This window comes from Raphanus sativus, chromosome 8 (assembly GCF_000801105.2).
Source record: "Raphanus sativus cultivar WK10039 chromosome 8, ASM80110v3, whole genome shotgun sequence".
In the NCBI taxonomy this organism is placed as follows: Eukaryota; Viridiplantae; Streptophyta; class Magnoliopsida; order Brassicales; family Brassicaceae; genus Raphanus; species Raphanus sativus.
The window spans coordinates 3579117-3598474 of NC_079518.1; the positions used below are offsets into that span (position 1 = coordinate 3579117).

The 19358-nt window shown below is 38.3% G+C and overlaps 3 protein-coding genes and 1 long non-coding RNA gene across 5 annotated transcripts; 1 reads left to right on the plus strand and 3 right to left on the minus strand.

Annotated features, from left to right (window-relative positions):
- Window positions 1–3659: 3659 nt before the first annotated feature.
- Window positions 3660–6287, minus strand: LOC108821138 (putative wall-associated receptor kinase-like 11). The gene is given in 5 exon segments (XM_018594189.1): window positions 3660–4933; window positions 5032–5130; window positions 5258–5648; window positions 5651–6019; window positions 6021–6287. Coding segments are annotated over 5 exon segments (2352 nt in total). The 3' UTR covers window positions 3660–3707.
- Window positions 6288–8466: 2179 nt separating this feature from the next.
- On the minus strand, window positions 8467–9458 carry LOC130498316 (uncharacterized). The gene is made up of 3 exons (XR_008937212.1): window positions 9278–9458; window positions 8776–8988; window positions 8467–8690 (listed from the first exon to the last, which is right to left on the minus strand). It is a non-coding gene; the product is annotated as an uncharacterized LOC130498316 (long non-coding RNA).
- A 353-nt stretch (window positions 9459–9811) lies between these two features.
- Window positions 9812–12400, minus strand: LOC108821272 (putative wall-associated receptor kinase-like 11). The gene is made up of 3 exons (XM_018594320.1): window positions 11374–12400; window positions 11142–11267; window positions 9812–11037 (listed from the first exon to the last, which is right to left on the minus strand). Exons 1-3 carry the CDS (start codon window positions 12398–12400, stop codon window positions 9812–9814), a joined length of 2379 nt encoding a protein of 792 aa, XP_018449822.1.
- Window positions 12401–14429: 2029 nt separating this feature from the next.
- Window positions 14430–19284, plus strand: LOC108818975 (uncharacterized). 2 transcript variants are annotated; one of them, XM_018591942.2, is made up of 16 exons: window positions 14430–14471; window positions 14684–14905; window positions 15145–15274; window positions 15411–15454; window positions 15810–15903; window positions 15991–16730; window positions 16860–16991; window positions 17127–17199; window positions 17318–17357; window positions 17467–17539; window positions 17673–17738; window positions 17860–17937; window positions 18031–18203; window positions 18303–18349; window positions 18439–18673; window positions 18761–19284. In XM_018591942.2, the coding sequence occupies exons 2-16, from the start codon at window positions 14727–14729 to the stop codon at window positions 19129–19131; spliced, it is 2475 nt and encodes an 824-aa protein (XP_018447444.1). In that variant the 5' UTR covers window positions 14430–14471; window positions 14684–14726; the 3' UTR covers window positions 19132–19284. The 2 variants fall into 2 exon arrangements, with proteins under 2 accessions (XP_018447444.1, XP_018447446.1); XM_018591944.2 differs by lacking the exons at window positions 14430–14471; window positions 14684–14905 and having other exon boundaries at window positions 15810–15898.
- The last annotated feature ends 74 nt before the right edge of the window (window positions 19285–19358 follow it).

Sequence of the window (19358 nt, forward strand, 5' to 3'; positions counted from 1 at the left end):
GCACATCAGTTTTAAAACCATAAAGACAATGGCATCCTCTGATATGGTTTTGGGACTACCAAACATCGATGGAGAAAAACAGATGTGTGATTCATGTTTAGTTGGGAAACAAACTCGACATACCTTTCCAAAAGCGACGAGTTACAGAGCTTCTCGTATGTTAGAGTTGCTTCATGCAGACCTTTGTGGACCAATATCGCCAGCAACATTGTCACGCAACAGGTACATATTCGTCATCATAGATGACCACACAAGATACATGTGGTCAATACTACTGAAAGAAAAGAATGAGGCGTTTGAGAAATTTAAGTCCTTCAAGTTACTTATTGAGAAGGAGAATGGAAAAGAGATTGCAACTTTGAGAACAGACAGAGGTGGAGAGTTCACCTCAAACGAGTTTCAAGAGTTTTGCAACAAGGAAGGAATCAAACGTCACTTGACTGCGCCGTATACGCCACAGCAAAATGGTGTGGTTGAACGTAGGAACCGCACCTTGATGGAGATGACAAGGAGCCTTCTAAAAGCAATGAAAGTTCCTAACTATATGTGGGGAGAAGCGGTTCGTCACGCCACTTATTTGATTAACCGTGTTCCCACAAGATCTTTGAAGAACCAGACGCCTTATGAATGTCTAAAGAACCGGAAGCCAAGTTTAGCTCATCTGAGGATATTTGGATGCATCGCTGACGCAAAGATTGACTCAGGAAAGTTAAGAAAGCTTGATGATCGATCAGAAAAACTAGTGCATCTCGGTATAGAACCAGGAACGAAGGCATATCGTCTCTACAACCCATCCACAAGAAGAATCATTGTAAGTCGTGATGTAATTTTCAATGAAAAAGAATGTTGGGATTGGAAGGGAGCAAAAACAGAGGAGGTAAAAGAATCAGGGATGTTTAAGATGACATGGGGAGGCATCATGGATAGTGGTCTCGGTCCTTACCTGATCAGTACGCAACAAAGTACAGATGTGTCTGAAGGGGTTGAAGCACCGGAGTCTCAAGATTCTCATGCTACCGATACGGACCAAACTGAACCGTGTCTACCACGAAGATCAACACGACAAGTAAGACCACCAAGTCATCTCGATGATTACATTCTTTTGGCCGACTTAGAATGTGAGATTCTACTTCTCTCACTTGATGATGAACCACGGAACTACCAAGAAGCAAAGAAGCTAGTTCAGTGGATAAACGCCTGCAAAGATGAAATAGATTCTATTAACAAAAACAGAACGTGGAGCTTAGTTGATAGACCAGCAGGAGTTAAGATCATAGGTCTTAAATGGGTGTTTAAAGTTAAGAGAAACGCAGATGGGACTATCATTAAGTTCAAAGCAAGACTGGTCGCAAAAGGATATGTGCAAGAACAAGGAGTAGATTACGATGAAGTCTTCGCTCCTGTTGCTCGACTAGAGACAATAAGACTATTGATTGGAGTTGCTGCTGTGAAAGGTTGGGAGATTCACCACCTCGACGTCAAGACGGCGTTCTTACATGGTGAGTTAACTGAGGAGGTTTATGTATCTCAGCCTGAGGGTTTTGAAAAGAAGGGAGAAGAGCACAAGGTTTTCAAACTCTCTAAGGCTTTGTACGGCTTGAAACAAGCCCCAAGGGCCTGGAATACTAAGCTCAATAAGATTCTAATCGACATGAAGTTCATAAAGTGTTCAAAGGAGTCATCAGTTTATCGGAAGGAGGAAGGAGACAGACTTCTTTTGGTTGCCATCTATGTAGATGATCTGTTTGTAACAGGTAACTCTTTGAAAGCTATCACGGAGTTCAAGAAGGGAATGGCAAGTAAATTTGAGATGTCTGATCTCGGTAAACTCACTTACTACTTGGGTATCGAAGTGAGACAGAATGCTGAAGGAATAATGATCAAGCAAGAAGCATATGCTAGTCGGATTCTAAGTGAAGCAGGATTAGACGACTGCAACTCAACTCAAGTACCGATGGAGTTTGGTCTGAAACTGACGATGGCTGAATATGAAGAAGAAGTTGATGCAACGTTGTACGGAAGAAAGATAGGGTGTCTAAGGTATCTAATGCACACGAGACCTGACCTCGCTTTCTCTGTTGGGATCCTAAGCAGGTTTATGCAGTCTCCACGAAAGCAACACGCAGATGCTCTGAAGCAAGTTCTAAGGTACTTAAAAGGAACTCTTGGCAATGGTTTAGTGTTCAAGAAAGGAGGAACGCAGAAACTAGTTGGCTTTAATGACAGTAGTCACAACTCAGATCCAGAGGACGGGAGAAGCACTTCGGGTCACATGTTCTTCTTTGGAGGCACGCCTATAACGTGGTGTTCTCAAAAGCAGCAAACGGTGGCTCTGTCTTCATGCGAAGCTGAGTATATGGCAGCTACAGAAGCTGCGAAACAAGCCATCTGGCTTCAAGATCTTCTGAGTGAGATTACAGGTAAAGAACAAGGAAGAACGACGATCTATGTGGACAACAAGTCTGCTATATCATTGGCTAAGAATCCAGTATTTCACCGGAGGAGTAATCATATACAAAAGAGGTTCCATTTCATCCGTGAGTGCGTAGAAAAGGAACAAATTGAAGTGGAGTTTGTACGAAGTGAAGATCAATGTGCAGACATCTTGACAAAGGCATTGGCAAGGACAAAGTTCAGTGACATGAAGAAGAAGATTGGAGTACAAGAAACATTCACAAAGAGCTTGAAGCTTAAGGGGTTGAATGTTGGATAAGCTTCAATAACTTGGAGCTTAAGTTATTCATTAAAGATAAGTAGAATAACTTATATGTTTAGGATAAAGATAAGAGTTCCTAGATATACTTGTAATAGGAAAAGATAAGACCTATATATAGAGATCGAAAGTAAGAGAGATCTATTGTAAGAGAAGAAAGCAAAGAAAGAGTTAATAAAACAAAGAAACCGTTTTGTTAAGTTTGTGTTCTTGGCTACTATAGTTTTTTGGTGACTACTGTAGTATGATTAGTGAGTGGTTCCTCTAATTTTCCTTAATCATTAGCCTCTCTTGAGGCCATACTTTCATATGATATGATGAGTTTTGGTCGACCTTAATTGCATGCACGCCTCAAGTCGGCTTTCGTATATGCATATATTCTTTTGAACACACACAGAAAGTAGGAAAGTGGATACAATCTGCAAGAAAATCAGACTGCTTAAGATTGCTGTAACCTGATAATCTTTATGGCCAAGAAAAGCGTGTACACTTTATGGCCTAGATCTTAGGAATAGGAAATACGGATTCGTGTAGATTAAAACTTGTGGAGGATCATAAAGTGGAAAAGCCTGAAAGTTGCAGTTATGAGAAAATGATAAGAGTTTGATGATAAGTCTTTTAGGACATGATTAATTCCGGGGTTTTTAACTTATGATTTGATATTTATTTTTTTTTTACTTTTTGATTAAGAAACGGTTCTTGTATTTCATATTTAAAAGACGGTTTTAATTTTTCGTAGTTAAAATCTACAAAAAACTGAGAATCATCTCTGAACCGAAACTAAGAATCCCAGTTAAGAGACTGGGGTTAATGATGGTCTACGTACGAGTTTGTAGCCTTGCAAACACTAGAATGTAAATATTACACAGAAACAGGTGTTTAAGGAGAAGAAGACAAACACAAACACAACACAACAACATCTACATTACCACATATATCAAATCTTTGAGAGTAGCATCAATTTTATTCAGAATTACCTTTCTTTTTTCACACCTCACCATGTGGGACGAGGAAACAATGGTTTAACATCTGCATAGGAAGGCGAAGAAACAGTACTGAAGGCTGGAGCAGTAACACCAACGGTCCATGAATCAGCTATCTCAATCATATTCATTCCTTCTTCCTCTGCATCATCACCATCATCATTTTCAATATCTACCAATGCATTCTCTGGAGATGAAGATATCCTCTCTAACTCAGTGAACACTTCCGTCATATATGGCCGCTTCTTTCCCTTGGAATTCAAACATCTTCTTGCTAGATTTGCCACTGCCATTACTTGTTCTGGTTTGCATGCATCTCTTATTCGAGCATCCATGATATCAAAGAATCTGTTCTCTTTCATGGCAGCTCTGAAATGATCCGCTAAGCCTCTTATTTCTTGAGAACCCGAAAGGGTTATTATAGGCTTCTCTCCTGTAATAAGCTCAACGAGGACGACTCCAAAACTATAAACATCACTCTTTTCGGTATACTGGCTGGAACCATAGTACTCTGGGTCCACGTATCCGACTGTGCCTGAAATGACGGTTGTCCAGTGAGTATGATCTACGGTGACTGATCTTGAAGTACCAAAATCAGACACCTTGGCCCGATACTTCTCGTCTAGTAATATGTTTGTTGACTTAATATCTCTGTGATAAATTGGAGAACAAGCAGCAGAGTGCAGATACGAAAGAGCTCCTGCGATATCCACAGCAATGCGTAGACGTACGCCCCATATCATTGTGTAATCATCAGATTCTTCATGGATTTGCTGGAAAAGGTTGCCATTGGGGATAAACTCATAAATCAGAACAGGAACTTCTGTCTCAAGGCAGCATCCCAAAAGCTTGACGACGTGTCTATGGTTGACCTGTGAGAGAATGACGACTTCGTTGATGAACTCCTCTACTTTGTCTTCATCCACAACTTTTGATTTCTTGACAGCCACGGTTTTACCATCAACGAGCATTCCCTTGTACACAGTGCCTTGACCACCTTGTCCAAGTATCCTGTTTTGGCTGAAGTTTTCTGTGGCTTTTTCAAGCTCTCTCGAAGTGAATATTCTTGTCTTCTCGACGTTGCCTCTATTTGTATTTAATTGTTGTTGCAACAATAGTCCCCCGTTACGTTTGAAGAACTTTCTTTTCCTCCGAGTCATCCTTCTCTTTTTAAGGCATTTTCTCAATAACCACATTCCACCTACTAAGACTAAGAGGGCAAAGCCTGAGCCTACTCCTGAAAAACGCACAAAAGAAGGTATGTTACACCTGTTCAAATTTGGGATATTATCTTCACGATGTTAACTGAATCCGAAGATACAGTCACTGACTTACCTGTAACAATTGCCCAAGTCTTTCTATAACTGCAATTAAAAGTTCCAGGCACATTCTCGCAATAGTCGCAAGGTTTCTCTAGTATGCACTCATCAATATCTGAATAATGGATGTTAGACACGAAAGATTATTAAATCGTAAATGACTGACATGGAAGAGTTGTAATCCTAAAAGAGACGTTTACACATATAAAAAAGAGAGAAAGTTATAAACAAAATTGATTAACCTTCGCATCCATTAAAGAGGTATGGGTTGCCTGTATAACCTCGGTTGCATCCACAATTTGCATAATTGGTCCCAGAAACGGTGATGTTGTTGCATATGCAACTTGTTCTGCGCTGAATACTATATGTATCATTTTCGTACTCTCTTGTGTTTTTGCAGCTTAAGGAGTTTATGAAGGAAAGATTATTCGTCTGAGTGACCCATCCTATCCTAACTGTAGCATACCCTTTGGCGAAAAAGCTTTGTGGTTCGGTTACATTAGATAAAGTGTACACTTCATCTGTTAAGAAAGCAACTCTACAATTTGTCGAGTTTCCGTGATCAGAGGTCTCTAAGCTGACGCCGATCACCTGTTGAGCTTCAAGATCATTCGGCAGACTAGCACGGCAGCAGATCCGTTACCATCGCAGCTTCTTTCTTCTTCCCCTTTGTTCCTTGTACAGACAGGAGTGTAAGTATAAGGCAGCGCGTTGGTTGTGCACCCGGTTTTGTCGAAATAAGGGATGCTTTCCCTAGAAGACGTCACATCTTTGCTTCCAAGTGCAGTGCAATTCAACTCGCATCCCACCATGATGGGCTCCATGTAAGTCAACGACGCCTTGCTGTTGCAACCAACAGCGACGAGGCTGTTTCCTGTCCCCAAGAAAAAAGGGCTGTCCTTCAAACTCAAAACGGAGCCAGACTCGTTTCCTTCTCCGGAACATCCAACGGATGTTATCGGGATTTTGAGACGAATTGACCCGAAAGACGTGGAACTATAAAAAAATCTCCCCCTCACCTGGCAAAGATATATTCACAACTTCCATGTCCGTTTTGAAAAGGAACGGGAAAGTTGCGTTTTTGCATTCGATTTTGTACCACTCGTCGAGATAGCAACCTTCTTGAATTCCAAAGGGGTACGGGATCTTTATATTTCCACATGATTCGGTTTGACATGAGGTCGAAAGAGTGACAACTTTTGAAGCAAGGAAGAGCGTAATTAGTAGCAGAGAGAGAAGAACTATCATGGAGTAATTATTGTAGCACCTCATGATGTTGCGTCTCTTACTACTAGACAGGAGTTGTGCCTTTCTATGCAAGCAAGTCGACTAACCGGAGAATGTTCCGTTTACTTGCGACATAAGCTACAAAGCAATATCAAATATCTCGAGTTTCATAAGAACTTGAACTCAAGTCTGGAGCTGTTGTCGGAAACAGTTTTCGCCCGAGAAAAAATCAACTAGTGGCGTGTTTCTGATGGCTCAAGGTCATGTAGTCAACCCGTTGTTCTAGTTAAAATAAAAACGCAAACAACCATATAATTTTAAATTTCATTTCCCTTTCAAAAGTACATTATCTCTACTCCATCTACTTAATAAAACTCTTTAAACCAATTAGTTAAGCACGAGTGTCGCTTCTTTGATTTGTTTTAAAGTCATGTCTTTTCTCCATCTTCCTTTGAGTTTGACCAAAATTATTTTATTAGCATATTTTGGTGATAAAAAAAACCACGAGAATCGGATTCGGTTCGGGTAATTCGGTTTTCTGAAATTTTTAGTATTATACACATAAGTTTCATTTAGATTTACTAATTACCGGATCAGATTCGGTTTGGTTCCTTCTGAATTCGGTCCGAATCGATTTATAACCTAAATATGAAATCGCCGGAAAATATTTTTTTTTAACTAAAAAGTTGACAAAAAATAATCAATATACATAAACTATTGAATTTTTTAAAAAACTAATTGCTACCTAAACTAACTAAAAATATTCAAAATAACAAATAAAACAAACTACAAAAATTTTAAAATTCTTTAAAACATCTAAATTATCTTACAATATATAAAAAATTAACATATTTAGATAGTTTCAGATATTTTCAGATTCTAATTTAAATTTCAGTTCGGTTCCCAGACTCCAAAGTAACAAACTCTAAATCCCATTTGGATAATTTTTTTGTAAAACGTTTCGGATCGGGGCTCTATAAACGAATTGAAGTTTTGAAGAAGTCTAAGAACATTATAATACCCCAATATGCTTATCATTGACTTATAAATGAGGTTAACTTCTTTGTTGAATTTGTATTAATTATTAGATAATTCTGCGTAGGATGGACGTTTTGGTATCCGATACTCGTTTGCTAGCTCTTCGGTACCCGTTCGTTTACCTTTTTAGGTTTGTTTGAGTTTTAGATTTTTAGAAGCAGATTCATAAATCTCATTTAGATATTTTAAAGGAAGTTTACTAGAATGACACAAATTTATTGTATTATTACTAGAATGACTCATAATTTTTTAAAATTATTAAAATATTTTTCTGGTCAAAATTACCCTTGTGCACAGTTATAACAAAAAAAAAATATTACCAAAATATCCTTGTTATTTGATCGACGACAGACTTATTTTCAAAAAAATAAATCTGTCGAGTAATAAATCTATTTATAAAATCTGTGTAGAAAAATAAATCTATTGTTACAGTGGTGTCAGATTTTTTTAAAAACGTCAGATTTGTTTACACGGTAGACTTAATTGTTTGATTTGTTTAGAAAATAGATTTTTAAGCATAAATCTGTCGAATGATGTAGCCGATTTGTTATAAATGGCAGATTTATGTGGTCAACTTATTTTCTTATGGACCGATTTATTTACTTATGTTCGACTTATTTTTTTACGGCAGATTTATATAACCGACTTAAAATTGTTGGCAGACTTTTTGTTTATGAAGTGACAGACTTTTAAATTTTTGTTGTGGCAGATTTATTGACGAAAATCTGGGTTTATGTAAACCAATTCCAATTTCAACCGGGTTTACAATAATTTCGAATCTGATATATTTTCAGGCCAGTTAAACTCAGAATTAAGTAAAAAATTCAGTTGTCGTCATCTCTTTTCTTCCTTTTCAAGTTGTCATTTTCATGGTTGTTTAATCACTCGTTGCAATCCTTATTGCTTGGAAAAACATGGATCACATAATTCTCGTCTGCGGAAAATAGAAATTTGAAAGAAAAAATGGTTTTTTTGAGCATGAACACGAGTTGGAACTGACAAGACAAAATAGATTTTGTGGCAAGCCATTACCACCTTGCAGGAAGACAACGAAGTAAAAACAAACACATGAATTATAAGGTAGCCAGTGCAACACTGGCTTGATTGATCTTAATCCTATCACTTTACGTTGGAAAACAGATGCTATCTTCTATTTGTCTCTTACTCATTTTCTTATACTTACGTATCCATGTAAATAAAATATCATCAATTTGATTCAACAAGTAGAATACAATAACTGATTTCACCAAAATAAAGGCTTAAAATTTACAATGCACCATCACAATATACAGTTAAATCCATTTGAATGAGATCAGACCAAAAGAAAGTAGCCTCATCAGGTTTTTCTTTCACATCTTCATTCTCCTCAGCCTCATTAGACTTATCAGATTGCTTCTCCTCATCTTCTTCCTGACAAAGTCACCATATCATATTAGGATTCAAAATTCCATGTTAGAGTGAAAAAAAAGAAAGACAAAAAAATTAATAATGATACACATAGTTCTTCATCAGCATTGTTGTTTTCCAGTGACTTGCTATACTCTGTCTCCTTATCCAAATAAACTTTCTTATCCTAAATAGCCACTTAATACAATCCGAGTTATATCACGATAGGCAAATCACCATGCAACCTAGGGAAGAAACAAAGAACAGAGCAACTCATTTCTTCTGTCAAAGACTTCCACTTTTCACCGCCTAGCTTTGCAACCTACGATCATATAGAAAGCACAGTCTATAAAACCTTCACACAGAAAACGCTAGCACATAGTTTACTAAATCTCTACCGATTATCAAATACAATCTTTAACCAATCTCAAGGTTAAATGAGATTGGGAATTAGGGTTTCTAAATTTCAACATGCAATCAATCAATATATGATAACAACAAACTCGAATAGCATAGGTTTAAGACTCAAAGATTAGAGTAATTTTCAATTGAAAGCAAATGTGACAGAGGTGAAATCAATTTCAGATTTGTCTACAAGGACAGAGACGAACATGAGTTAGCTTGGAGGATGCTGGAGACGAAGCCGTTTACGGTAGAGGTGACAGAGAAAAAATCGGTTGTGACGGAGAAGGGACAGTCGGAGCTGGATGTGGCGGAGACGATGAGGAGTGCGTTTCGTCGCCTTTGGTGAAGAAACCCTACGAAAAAGGTAAAGTGTTTTGTCGTTTTTTTCATTCTTATAATATTAAAATTTATTTGTTTTTTAATTAAGTTTTAATTATTAGTAATGGCAAAATCGTAATCTTCCATGTTCCAAGAGTTATTCTAGTTATTCCAATATTATATGAGTTATTCTAGTCATTAGTAGAATAATTTGAGTTATTCTGGGTAATTTCTCTTTAAAATATTAGGCCGTTCTCTTAAGTTTCATTTAGATTCATAAGTTTCAGGACATTACATAGGAGCAGGTGTCTAATGAGAAAAAGATAAACGCAAACACAACATCTAAATTGCAACATATTATTATACCAAATCTTTGAAAGCATTAGTTTTATTTAGATTTACATGTTTCACACCTCACCTGCTCACCATGTGGGACGAGGAAACAATGGTTTAACATCTGCAGAGGAAGGCGAAGCGACAGTACTGAAGGCTGGAGCGGTAACACCAACGGTCCATGAATCAGCTATCTCTATCATATTCATTCCTTCTTCCTCTTCCTCATCACCGTCTTCATTTTCAATCTCTACCAATGCATTCTCTGGAGATGAAGATATCCTCTCTAACTCGGTGAAAACTTCCTTCATATATGGCCGCTTCTTTCCCTTGGAATTTAAACATCTCCTCGCTAAGTTTGCCACTGCCATTACTTGTTCTGGTTTGCATGCATCTCTTATTCGAGCATCCATGATATCAAAGAACTTGTTCTCTTTCATGGTAGCTCTGAAATGATCCGCTAAGCCTCTTATTTCTTGAGAATCGGGAAGGATTATCACAGGCTTCTCTCCTGTAATAAGCTCAACGAGGATGACTCCAAAACTATAAACATCACTCTTATCGGTATAGTGGCTGGAACTATAGTACTCTGGATCCACGTATCCGACTGTGCCTGAAATGACGGTTGTCCAGTGCGTATGATCTACCGTTACTGATCTTGAAGTACCGAAGTCAGATACCTTGGCGCGATACTTCTCGTCTAGCATTATGTTTGTTGATTTGACATCCCTGTGATAAACAGGAGAACACGCAGAAGAGTGGAGATACGAAATAGCTCCTGCGATATCAACTGCTATGCGCAAACGTACCCCCCATATCATCGTGTAGTCATCACATTCTTCATGGATGTGCTGGAAAAGGTTACCGTTGGGGATAAACTCGTAAACCAGAACAGGAACTTCTGTTTCAAGACAACATCCCAAGAGTTTGACGACATGTCTATGGTTGACCTGGGAGAGTATGACGATTTCGTTGATGAACTCTTCTAGTTTGTCTTCATCCACAACTTGGGATTTTTTTACCGCAACTGTTCGACCATCTACCAGCATTCCTTTGTACACAGTGCCTTGACCACCTTGTCCAAGTATCCTATTTTGGCTGAAGTTTTCTGTGGCCTTTTCGAGCTCTCTTGAGCTGAATATTCTTGTCTTCTCGACGTTGCCTCTATTTGTATTTAATTGTTGTTGCAACAATAGTCCCCCGTTACGTTTGAAGAACTTTTTTTCCCTCCGAGTCACCCTTCTCTTTTTAAGATACTTGATCAGCAGCCAGATACCACTTACTAAGATTAAACTACCAAAACCTGTACCTACTCCTAAAAAGGACACAAAAAGACGGTATGTTAAGTCGCTATTTGTTTGTTATATGCTTTTAGCCTTTAGGTGTTAACAGAAGCCAACGATACATCCATTGACTCACCTATCAATATTGGTACAGTCTTATCGCGCACGCATTTGTAATGTCCAACCACATTCACGCAAGTGTCGCCTTCTCTACAAAACCCGCGGCTTACAACAGAACCAGCTGGCAGACACTCGTTAATATCTGGATAAGGGATATGAAAGATCGTTGGAATCTAATTATACTAAATCTCTAGATATGAAGGATTTACTTTCCTAATTTAACATCGAAGAGTTGAGGAACAATTTACCTTTGCATTTGTTCAAGAGGTATGGGTTGCCAATATAACCTGGGAGGCACATACATCTTGCATAACTAGTCCGAGAAATGGTGATATTTTCGCATACGCAACTTGTTCTGCGTTGAGTCTCAATTGTAAGATTATCGAACTCTTTTGTGTTTTTGCAGCTTAACGAGTTCAAGACGGAAAGATTTTTCGTCTGAATGACCCATCCTAGCGTAACTGTAGTGTACCCTTGAGCGAAAAATCCTTTTGGTTTGGTTGCATTCCAGAACGTGTAGTCTTCATCTGTTAAGAAAGCGACTCTGCATTCTGCTTCGCTTGTTGAGTTTCCATGACCAAAGCTCTCTATTCTGACACCTACCACCTGGTAAACGTCACCGTAAGGTAGACTAGCACTGCAGCATCCGTTACCATCGCATCTTCTTTGAACTTCCCTTCCGTTAGTTGGACAATCTGGAGACTCAATATAGTTCAAACCATCGTTAGAACACCCGGTTTTGTCAAAAAAAAGGACGCTTTTTCTAGGTAAAATATCTTTGCTTGCAGTGCAATTCAGCACGCATCCCACCATGCTCGGCTCGATGTTAGTCAACGACGTCCTGCTGTTGCAACCAGCTGCTACGAGGCTATTTCCTCTCCCAAAGAAAAAAGGACTGCCCGTCAAGTTCAAAGCCGATCCAGACTCTTTTCCATCTCTGGAACATCCAACAGATGCTATCGGGCTTCTGACACGAATTGTCCCGAATGACCCGGGTGAAAGAGAATCAAGAGACTCAGATTCTTCGTTTGGCAAAGGGATATTCACAACTTCCATTCCCATCTTGAAAAGGAACGGATACTTAGAGTTTCTGCATTTGATTCTGTACCATTCGTTAAGATAGCAACCTTCTTGAATTCCAAAGGGGTATGGAATATTTATATTTCCACATTTGGTTTGACACGAGCTCGGGAGAGTGTGGACTTTCGAATCAAGGATGAGCATGAGTAGAAGAGAGAGAAGAATCGTGAAAGTATATTTGTGATAGCAACTCATGATATTTGCTTCTCTTAATGGATTGAGTTTGTTTCTTGCTACTTGCCACACAAGTTAAACAAGTTTCATAAGAACTTAGGAGATAATATTATAGGACCAGTTTGGGTGATGTGTCGTTAACAGTTTTCGTCCGAGGGTAAATGGAATCAACCAGTGGCGAATTTCTGATAGCTTGAGTCAATAGTCAACCCCGCGTTGTTTTAATCAAAGACCACGCCAACGACCATTTTATTTCAAACATATGCCCTACCAGGCTCACGAACATAGTATAAAAGAGGTGGCAAAATCTTAAAAGCACATACTTTCTTACTTTTTTTGTTTTTTCTTTGTCAGAAACTTAGAGTATAACTATTGTTAGTCTCTCACAAAAAAAAATTCAACATAAGATGAATATCTCAAATTTTTAAAAATTCCCCTAAATCTTTAAGATGATTTTGTTGTTTGAAGTTTGCTAAGTTTTCGAAATATGAATATAATTTTGAATTAATTTTTTTATTCACACTTAAAAAGTAATTATTATTTTAACTTGTGTTTTTAAAGTTTGGTGATTGATAATGCAAACACATACATATTATAAAATATTATCCAAGATATAACATTAAAGTGTATATATATAGTGGAAAATGGTTTTAAAAATAAACTTCAGATTTGGCTAATTCATCAAATATTACTCCAAAATTATCATAATATCATTGGTAGAAGTAGAACAAATCACAATGTTTACTTATTGATCAAGTCATTGTATACCCACTGAAATCTAGACTGTTGTTTAAGACATTAGCTCCCCTTCTTCCACCCGATTTCGAATTTTGAAGTTCTTCATAAATCCTAAATTACAAAACATATATTGAGCTCGGTTAATAAGAAAAACCACTGACTGAGCTGTTGAAGGCAAGCAGACAACAAATATGCAAAATCAACTAGCACACTTGGATAATGACTTTGTAAGTCAATACAGAAAATGAGTCATTTGGTCTTCTAGTGCAACATCCCTATCATGAATATATTACTCGAAAGTAAGGAGCAGACCAATAACACCCTAAGTATGAGGGGGTGGATATACATATCTATTTCTTCCCTTCTACCTAATACCTGTCTTCTTCCTTTTTGATAAAAGAAGAGTATCCGTCATGACTAAGCGGATAGCAAGGTACAAAATTAGAATACGCAAGTACCGGTCAAATACAAGAGTACAAGCAGTTCTATACCAACCTGTAATTACAGGGAACATGTGAGTTTCTCTCACACACTGTACAAAGCTATATCCAGATGTTGGAGTAATTGTACCATCAATGAGAAATAGTATCTCCTACGCTTGAGGTATCTACAAACTGAATAACAGAATGTTTGCTAGATGATGCCACATATATATCTCCGTACGTTACATGTTAAAACCAGTATCATGTGCTGAGCTTTTCCTGTTTAGCTAATATCAATATCAAAACCATGAAGAACTTGGGGACAATCATAGCTGCTCTCCTCACACCTTGCTGTCTTTGTTTGTGGATGTCTTGATGCCTTATGTGAGCTAGTGTTCTAGTCTTCTATCTAATAAAAAGACTCTGGGAGAAAGAACAAAAGAAACTCTTTGCAGACTGACCAGGGAATATGGGTCTACTTTAGTGGAATGAAAGAGTGTAACATAATGTTAAAGACTAGTAGCTAATGAATGACCAAGTAAAATATGGGTATTTCTTCATTTTCGGACAAGACCTATATAACTCTTGAATGATCCATCATCATCCTTCCTGGTAATGCCTTTTTAATTGTAGTTAGACCGAGTAAAGATGAGATATGTGGATCTCTTTCAAGAACGCATAATAATTCTCAGAACCGAACTGAATAACCGGAGTTCCGATCCAAACCAATCCAAATATTGTTAGGTTCAATTCAGTAACATTTTTCCAAAACCGCTTTTTTCGAGAACCGAACATTCCATCCAAGACTTTCTCTGAAGGCCCATTAACAGCCCATTTTCTAATAAATAAACTAAGCTGTCGATTTTAGTATGAGGAGTCGAACTCTGGACGAGAGTTAAAAGCCTTTGCCGCAACCGTTGTTACTGTCGCCGGTAAATTCTGTTCGTCAAAGTTTCGTTCCTAGATCTCGTTTCGAAATTTTCAAAATTCCTGCATCCAATTTCCTTTACATGCAATTTCATTGTTGCTAAGCTCTTAAACCCTAGCTCTTCTCTGTATCTGCTTTCTCGAAATTGAAAATTCTCCAGCGATCGATGTGCTAAAGCTTCAATTCTTGCTTCGTAATATCTACTTTATGTTCTAGGGAGGAGTTTAAAACAGTAATAAAAACAAAGAAAAGCGGATCAATGGTTGAAGAAGAGCCCTCAGGAAGTGGTGAAGAAGGATGTAGCATCTCAACGTTTGATTACTCTGTTGAGAATCATTTGAAGGCAGTGGACTCGATCAGTCATCTCTGCGGTGAAGCTGGTAATGTTATTGACAAGACTGATATCAACAGACTCTCATCATCAGTTACATTCTTGAGGTGAGTTAAGAGCATTCATAGAACGTTTGATCTTAGGCTAGTCTTGTATCGAGCAAAAAGCTATACTTTTAAGTGGTTTAAGATCCATTGCAACATCTGTCTTCGAGTTCTCCAATTGTGTTACTAACACTCTTTAATAGTGAATTTTGCATTGTTAATAGAAAAGGTTTACACAGTGTGGCAGCGAGAAGAGTGTACTCACTGATTGTAATACTCACAAATCTAGTCCTCGTCTGTAGGGAATGGAGGCATTTAAGTTACGAACCAAAACGTTTTGGATTTTATAATGATGATGCTGGAAATAGCTGTGAGCCAAAAGACATCAACTGTCAAACTTTGCCTCAGTTTTCTTCAGCACGAGCTCCTAAGGTGCGTCTTTTATCTTTACACTAAAAGATTTGTTTTTTTTTCCTACGCTGATTCTTCTTACCCTCCATCTAATTTTTAAGTTCCTAATTTGCCTAAGCGACACTACTTTTTTGACTCTGTATTATTATCGGCGCAGGTTAAGATAGATGACGATGAATCATCATCATTTTCCCAACCCAGGTAATAAATTAAAGGTTTATATTAGCTGTGATTATTAATGTTCCAACTGGTTTTGAGTTAGCAAAACTCATGCATTACTTGCAATTTGAGAATTGAGAAGGCATACATCTAATCTTGACTATGGGGAATGATCATAGGTTTTTCCCTTCTCATGTTCACAATTATGAAGTCACTTATGAAGTTGAGTGATTGAGTTAAGCGGGTATTAGCCAGGACTAAGTTGGTAATTAGCTAGACAACATATTAACAGTGCTTGTTTGTGTGTATATTATATACCTGCTCTTGTATTTTTTAATTATCAACGAGGTTTTAGTAGTCATGATTTTCTTATGTAATGATTTATTCACCTCTGCAGCAAGGATTTTATCATGCATGTTGGAGGCTCTGTTTGGGCGTTGGAGTGGTGTCCCAGAGTTCATGAAAACTCAGATGCTCAAGCAAAATGTGAGGTGATTAGGTTATATCCTCTGTTTTTTATGCTTGATAGAAATGAAAATCTTAGCTTTTTCATTGTTTTGAGTTTTTTACTATTGCAGTTTCTAGCAGTGGCTACTCATCCACCTGATTCGTACAGTCACAAGATAGGCGTTCGACTTTCAGGTAGAGGAATTATTCAGATATGGTGTGTTATAAATGCCACACGTGAGAACGATGGGAAGGATCAGAAGCTGACAGGAAAGTCCCCAAAGAAACCATCCAATGAAAGTAATAACAACACAGAACCTAAAAGGCCGAGAGGCAGGCCCAGAAAGCATCCAATAGAGACAGCAGAGCCTAAGAAGCCGAAAGGAAGACCTCGAAAGAAGACTACTGCTGAGCTTCCTGTTGAGCTTGGTGATGACGTTCTATACGTTGAAGCTTTGTCTGTTCGGTACCCGGATGAGGCGGCAGTTGTTCCCGGAACTCCTCTTCGGGTTCTGCGAGAAACTTCAGTAACAAAAGCTAAAACCAACAATGAAAGCTCAGGACAAGTGTTGTCTTCAGAAAACGAAAATATCAAACTTCCCGTACGGAGAAAGAGACAAAAACACCAACGAGCTGAAGAAACTTGCGAACCCGTGGTGTCAGAAGATTGTGAAGCCGTTGGTAATGTTCCAGGCGAACCATCCTCGGATATCTCTGAAGATATTGCTCTTCCAAGGGTTGTCTTATGCCTCGCTCACAATGGAAAAGTTGCCTGGGATATGAAATGGCGTCCCCCATCTGCAGATGATTCTCTAGATAAGCATAGAATGGGATATTTAGCTGTCTTGCTGGGGAATGGATCTCTGGAAGTGTAAGTCAGCCTACTTCCCTTTCATCTTTTATCCTCCTAATGCATTCGATATATTGTCTTTCCTTTACTATATGAATATAGTTAACTAGGTTGCATGTCCCATACGGACTGATGAACAACTTTATGCAGGTGGGATGTTCCGATGCCTCGTGTGATATCAGATGTATATTTATCTTCAAAGAAAGATGCGACTGATCCTCGTTTTGTGAAACTGGCTCCTGTTTTCAAATGTTCAAACTTGAAGTGTGGTGATACACAAAGGTCAGTAGATGTCTAACAGTTGCCAGTTTTGTGTTCTCAGAGTTGGACATATAATTAATTGTTGCGTTTATTGTTGATACGTTCTCAATATCTGTCTCTATTCTCCTGTTATGGTGCTCATCTATTATCCTACAGTATTCCTTTAACAGTTGAATGGTCTACTTCTGGAAATCCTGATTTCTTACTCGCTGGTTGCCACGATGGCACGGTAATTATTAAATTATTCACTATCAATTTTATGTTTTTTTTCTGTCATGTGTAAAATGTAAATGTGTTCAAGAATTAAGAACTGCTTTGACTCTGTTTGTTTTGATCTCTTGCATTAGGTTGCTCTCTGGAAATTTTCTATAACTAAATCTTCAGAAGGTATTACAACATGATATGTTTTTCTGTATGTCAGATGGTTTGTTTTCACATTGTGGATAGAGAGTGATGTGCTGATTACACATTTGCTTTTCAATTTTTTTCTGCGCAGATACAAGACCTTTACTTTTCTTCAGCGCAGATACAGCTCCTATTAGGGCAGTAGCATGGGCTCCTGGTGAAAGGTCAGTAACATGAAATCACACCCATAACATCAGTAATTCTCGTTTCTGTTTTTGCGTTTATTCAGTTAGGAGAAGCTATTTGGCTTTGTCACTGGCTTCGGTTAAAAACCAATGTAATTTCTGAAACTTCCAGTGATCAGGAAAGTTCAAACGTAGTAGCTACTGCTGGTCATGGAGGTCTGAAGTTTTGGGACTTACGGTAAACTTCAAAAATATCAGCTACATCACTTTACTTCAAGTTTCGATGTCTGAGTTTTAAAATTTCTTTTGCGTTACTACAGACCATAACTTAGTGCTTGCTTCCCATGGTCTTTCTGTAGTGATCCATTCCGTCCTTTATGGGATCTGCACCCTGTACCAAGATTTATTTACAGCCTCGATTGGTTACAAGACCCAAAGTACCAATCGTTTCTCTATGCTCAGCTGATTACAGTCTTTGAGAGTCGCTTGATTAAACCAACTTGGTGTTTTTTTTCAAATTTCTTCTGCAGATGTGTGTTATTGTCCTTTGACGATGGCACAATAAGAATCCTAAGCTTGGTGAAGGTCGCCTATGATGTTCCATCAACCGGAAGGCCTTATCCTAACACAAAACAGCAAGGGTTGAGCGTTTATAACTGTTCGTCTTTTCCCATCTGGAGTATTCAAGTATCCCGGCTCACTGGTAAATGCTCTTTGATGGATTATGTTTAAATTCACTTCTAACACAATCATATTAATAAATAAAGTAACGGCGACACTGAATGATATTCAACTTCATCAGGCATGGCAGCTTATTGCACTGCAGATGGGTCCGTTTTCCATTTCCAGGTATTGATTTTTCACTGCATTATTACTTCACCTCTTCTGTTTTGTATTTTTTTCAAAAGATTTCTTCTGTGTCTTGTTGGGATTTACAGCTTACGACCAAAGCAGTGGAAAAAGACTCGAGAAACCGAACTCCTCATTTCCTCTGTGGACGATTGACAATGAACGATTCCACCTTTACAGTGCACAGTCCAGTGCCTAATATACCGATCTTCTTGAAGAAACCAGTTAGTGAGAATGGTGAAAAACAGAGATGTCTTCGTAGTCTCTTGAGCGAATCTCCTAACAGATACGCATCTCCTCCTGTTTCAGACGCTCAGCCACTAGGTTAGTTAAAAAACTTATACTACAGATTTTAAATCTCCTGAGCATCTTTAGTCCTGGCTTCGATTTTACCTTTTTACATTTCTACAGCATTTGCACACGATGAGGATCCGGGCTTAGAGTCTGAAACCGTGGGAACTAGCAACAAATCTTCAAAATCAAAGGTTAAGAAAGGAAAGAACACCGTAATAGAAGAGGACGAGAACAGAGGAGCACTGGTCTGCGTTAAAGAAGGTGTCGATGAAGAAGAAGGAAGAAGGAAAGAAGCAACCAACAGTAGCAGCTCTGTTAAAGCGGAAGCGTTCCCGCCTAAAATGGTGGCCATGCATAGAGTGCGGTGGAATATGAACAGAGGGAGTGAGAGATGGTTGTGTTACGGTGGAGCGGCTGGGATCGTTCGGTGTCAAGAGATTGCTTCATCCGGTTTGGTCGGTAAACCCAACAGGAGGCATCAGAATTAAAATGTAGTCCCACTAATAAAGTAATAGGCAAACAAATCACCCTAAATCTTACACTGGTTTAACATTTGCCCTCGCCTTGTAAAGCAAGAAAACTCAATGAAAACACTAATCTTGGATGCCTATAATAATAAATAATTCAAATTTTGTACGTTGGATCAGTGAGACTCTCTTACTCTGGCGTTTAATAAATATGCCAAAACAATATGAAGAATGCTCCAGGACAAAAA

Bases quoted from the DNA above. Each gene is read 5' to 3' on its own strand.
- LOC108821272 (XM_018594320.1), bottom strand. From the start codon at position 12,400: ATGAGTTGCTATCACAAATATACTTTCACGATTCTTCTCTCTCTTCTA. The intron at 11,268-11,373 runs GTAAATTGTTCC...TCCCTTATCCAG, and splicing joins CCTCTTGAACAAATGCAAAG to ATATTAACGAGTGTCTGCCA. The intron at 11,038-11,141 runs GTGAGTCAATGG...TGTCCTTTTTAG, and splicing joins GACTGTACCAATATTGATAG to GAGTAGGTACAGGTTTTGGT.
- LOC108818975 (XM_018591942.2), top strand. From the start codon at position 14,727: ATGGTTGAAGAAGAGCCCTCAGGAAGTGGTGAAGAAGGATGTAGCATC. The intron at 16,731-16,859 runs GTAAGTCAGCCT...AACTTTATGCAG, and splicing joins GGGAATGGATCTCTGGAAGT to GTGGGATGTTCCGATGCCTC. The intron at 17,358-17,466 runs GTATTACAACAT...TTTTCTGCGCAG, and splicing joins TATAACTAAATCTTCAGAAG to ATACAAGACCTTTACTTTTC.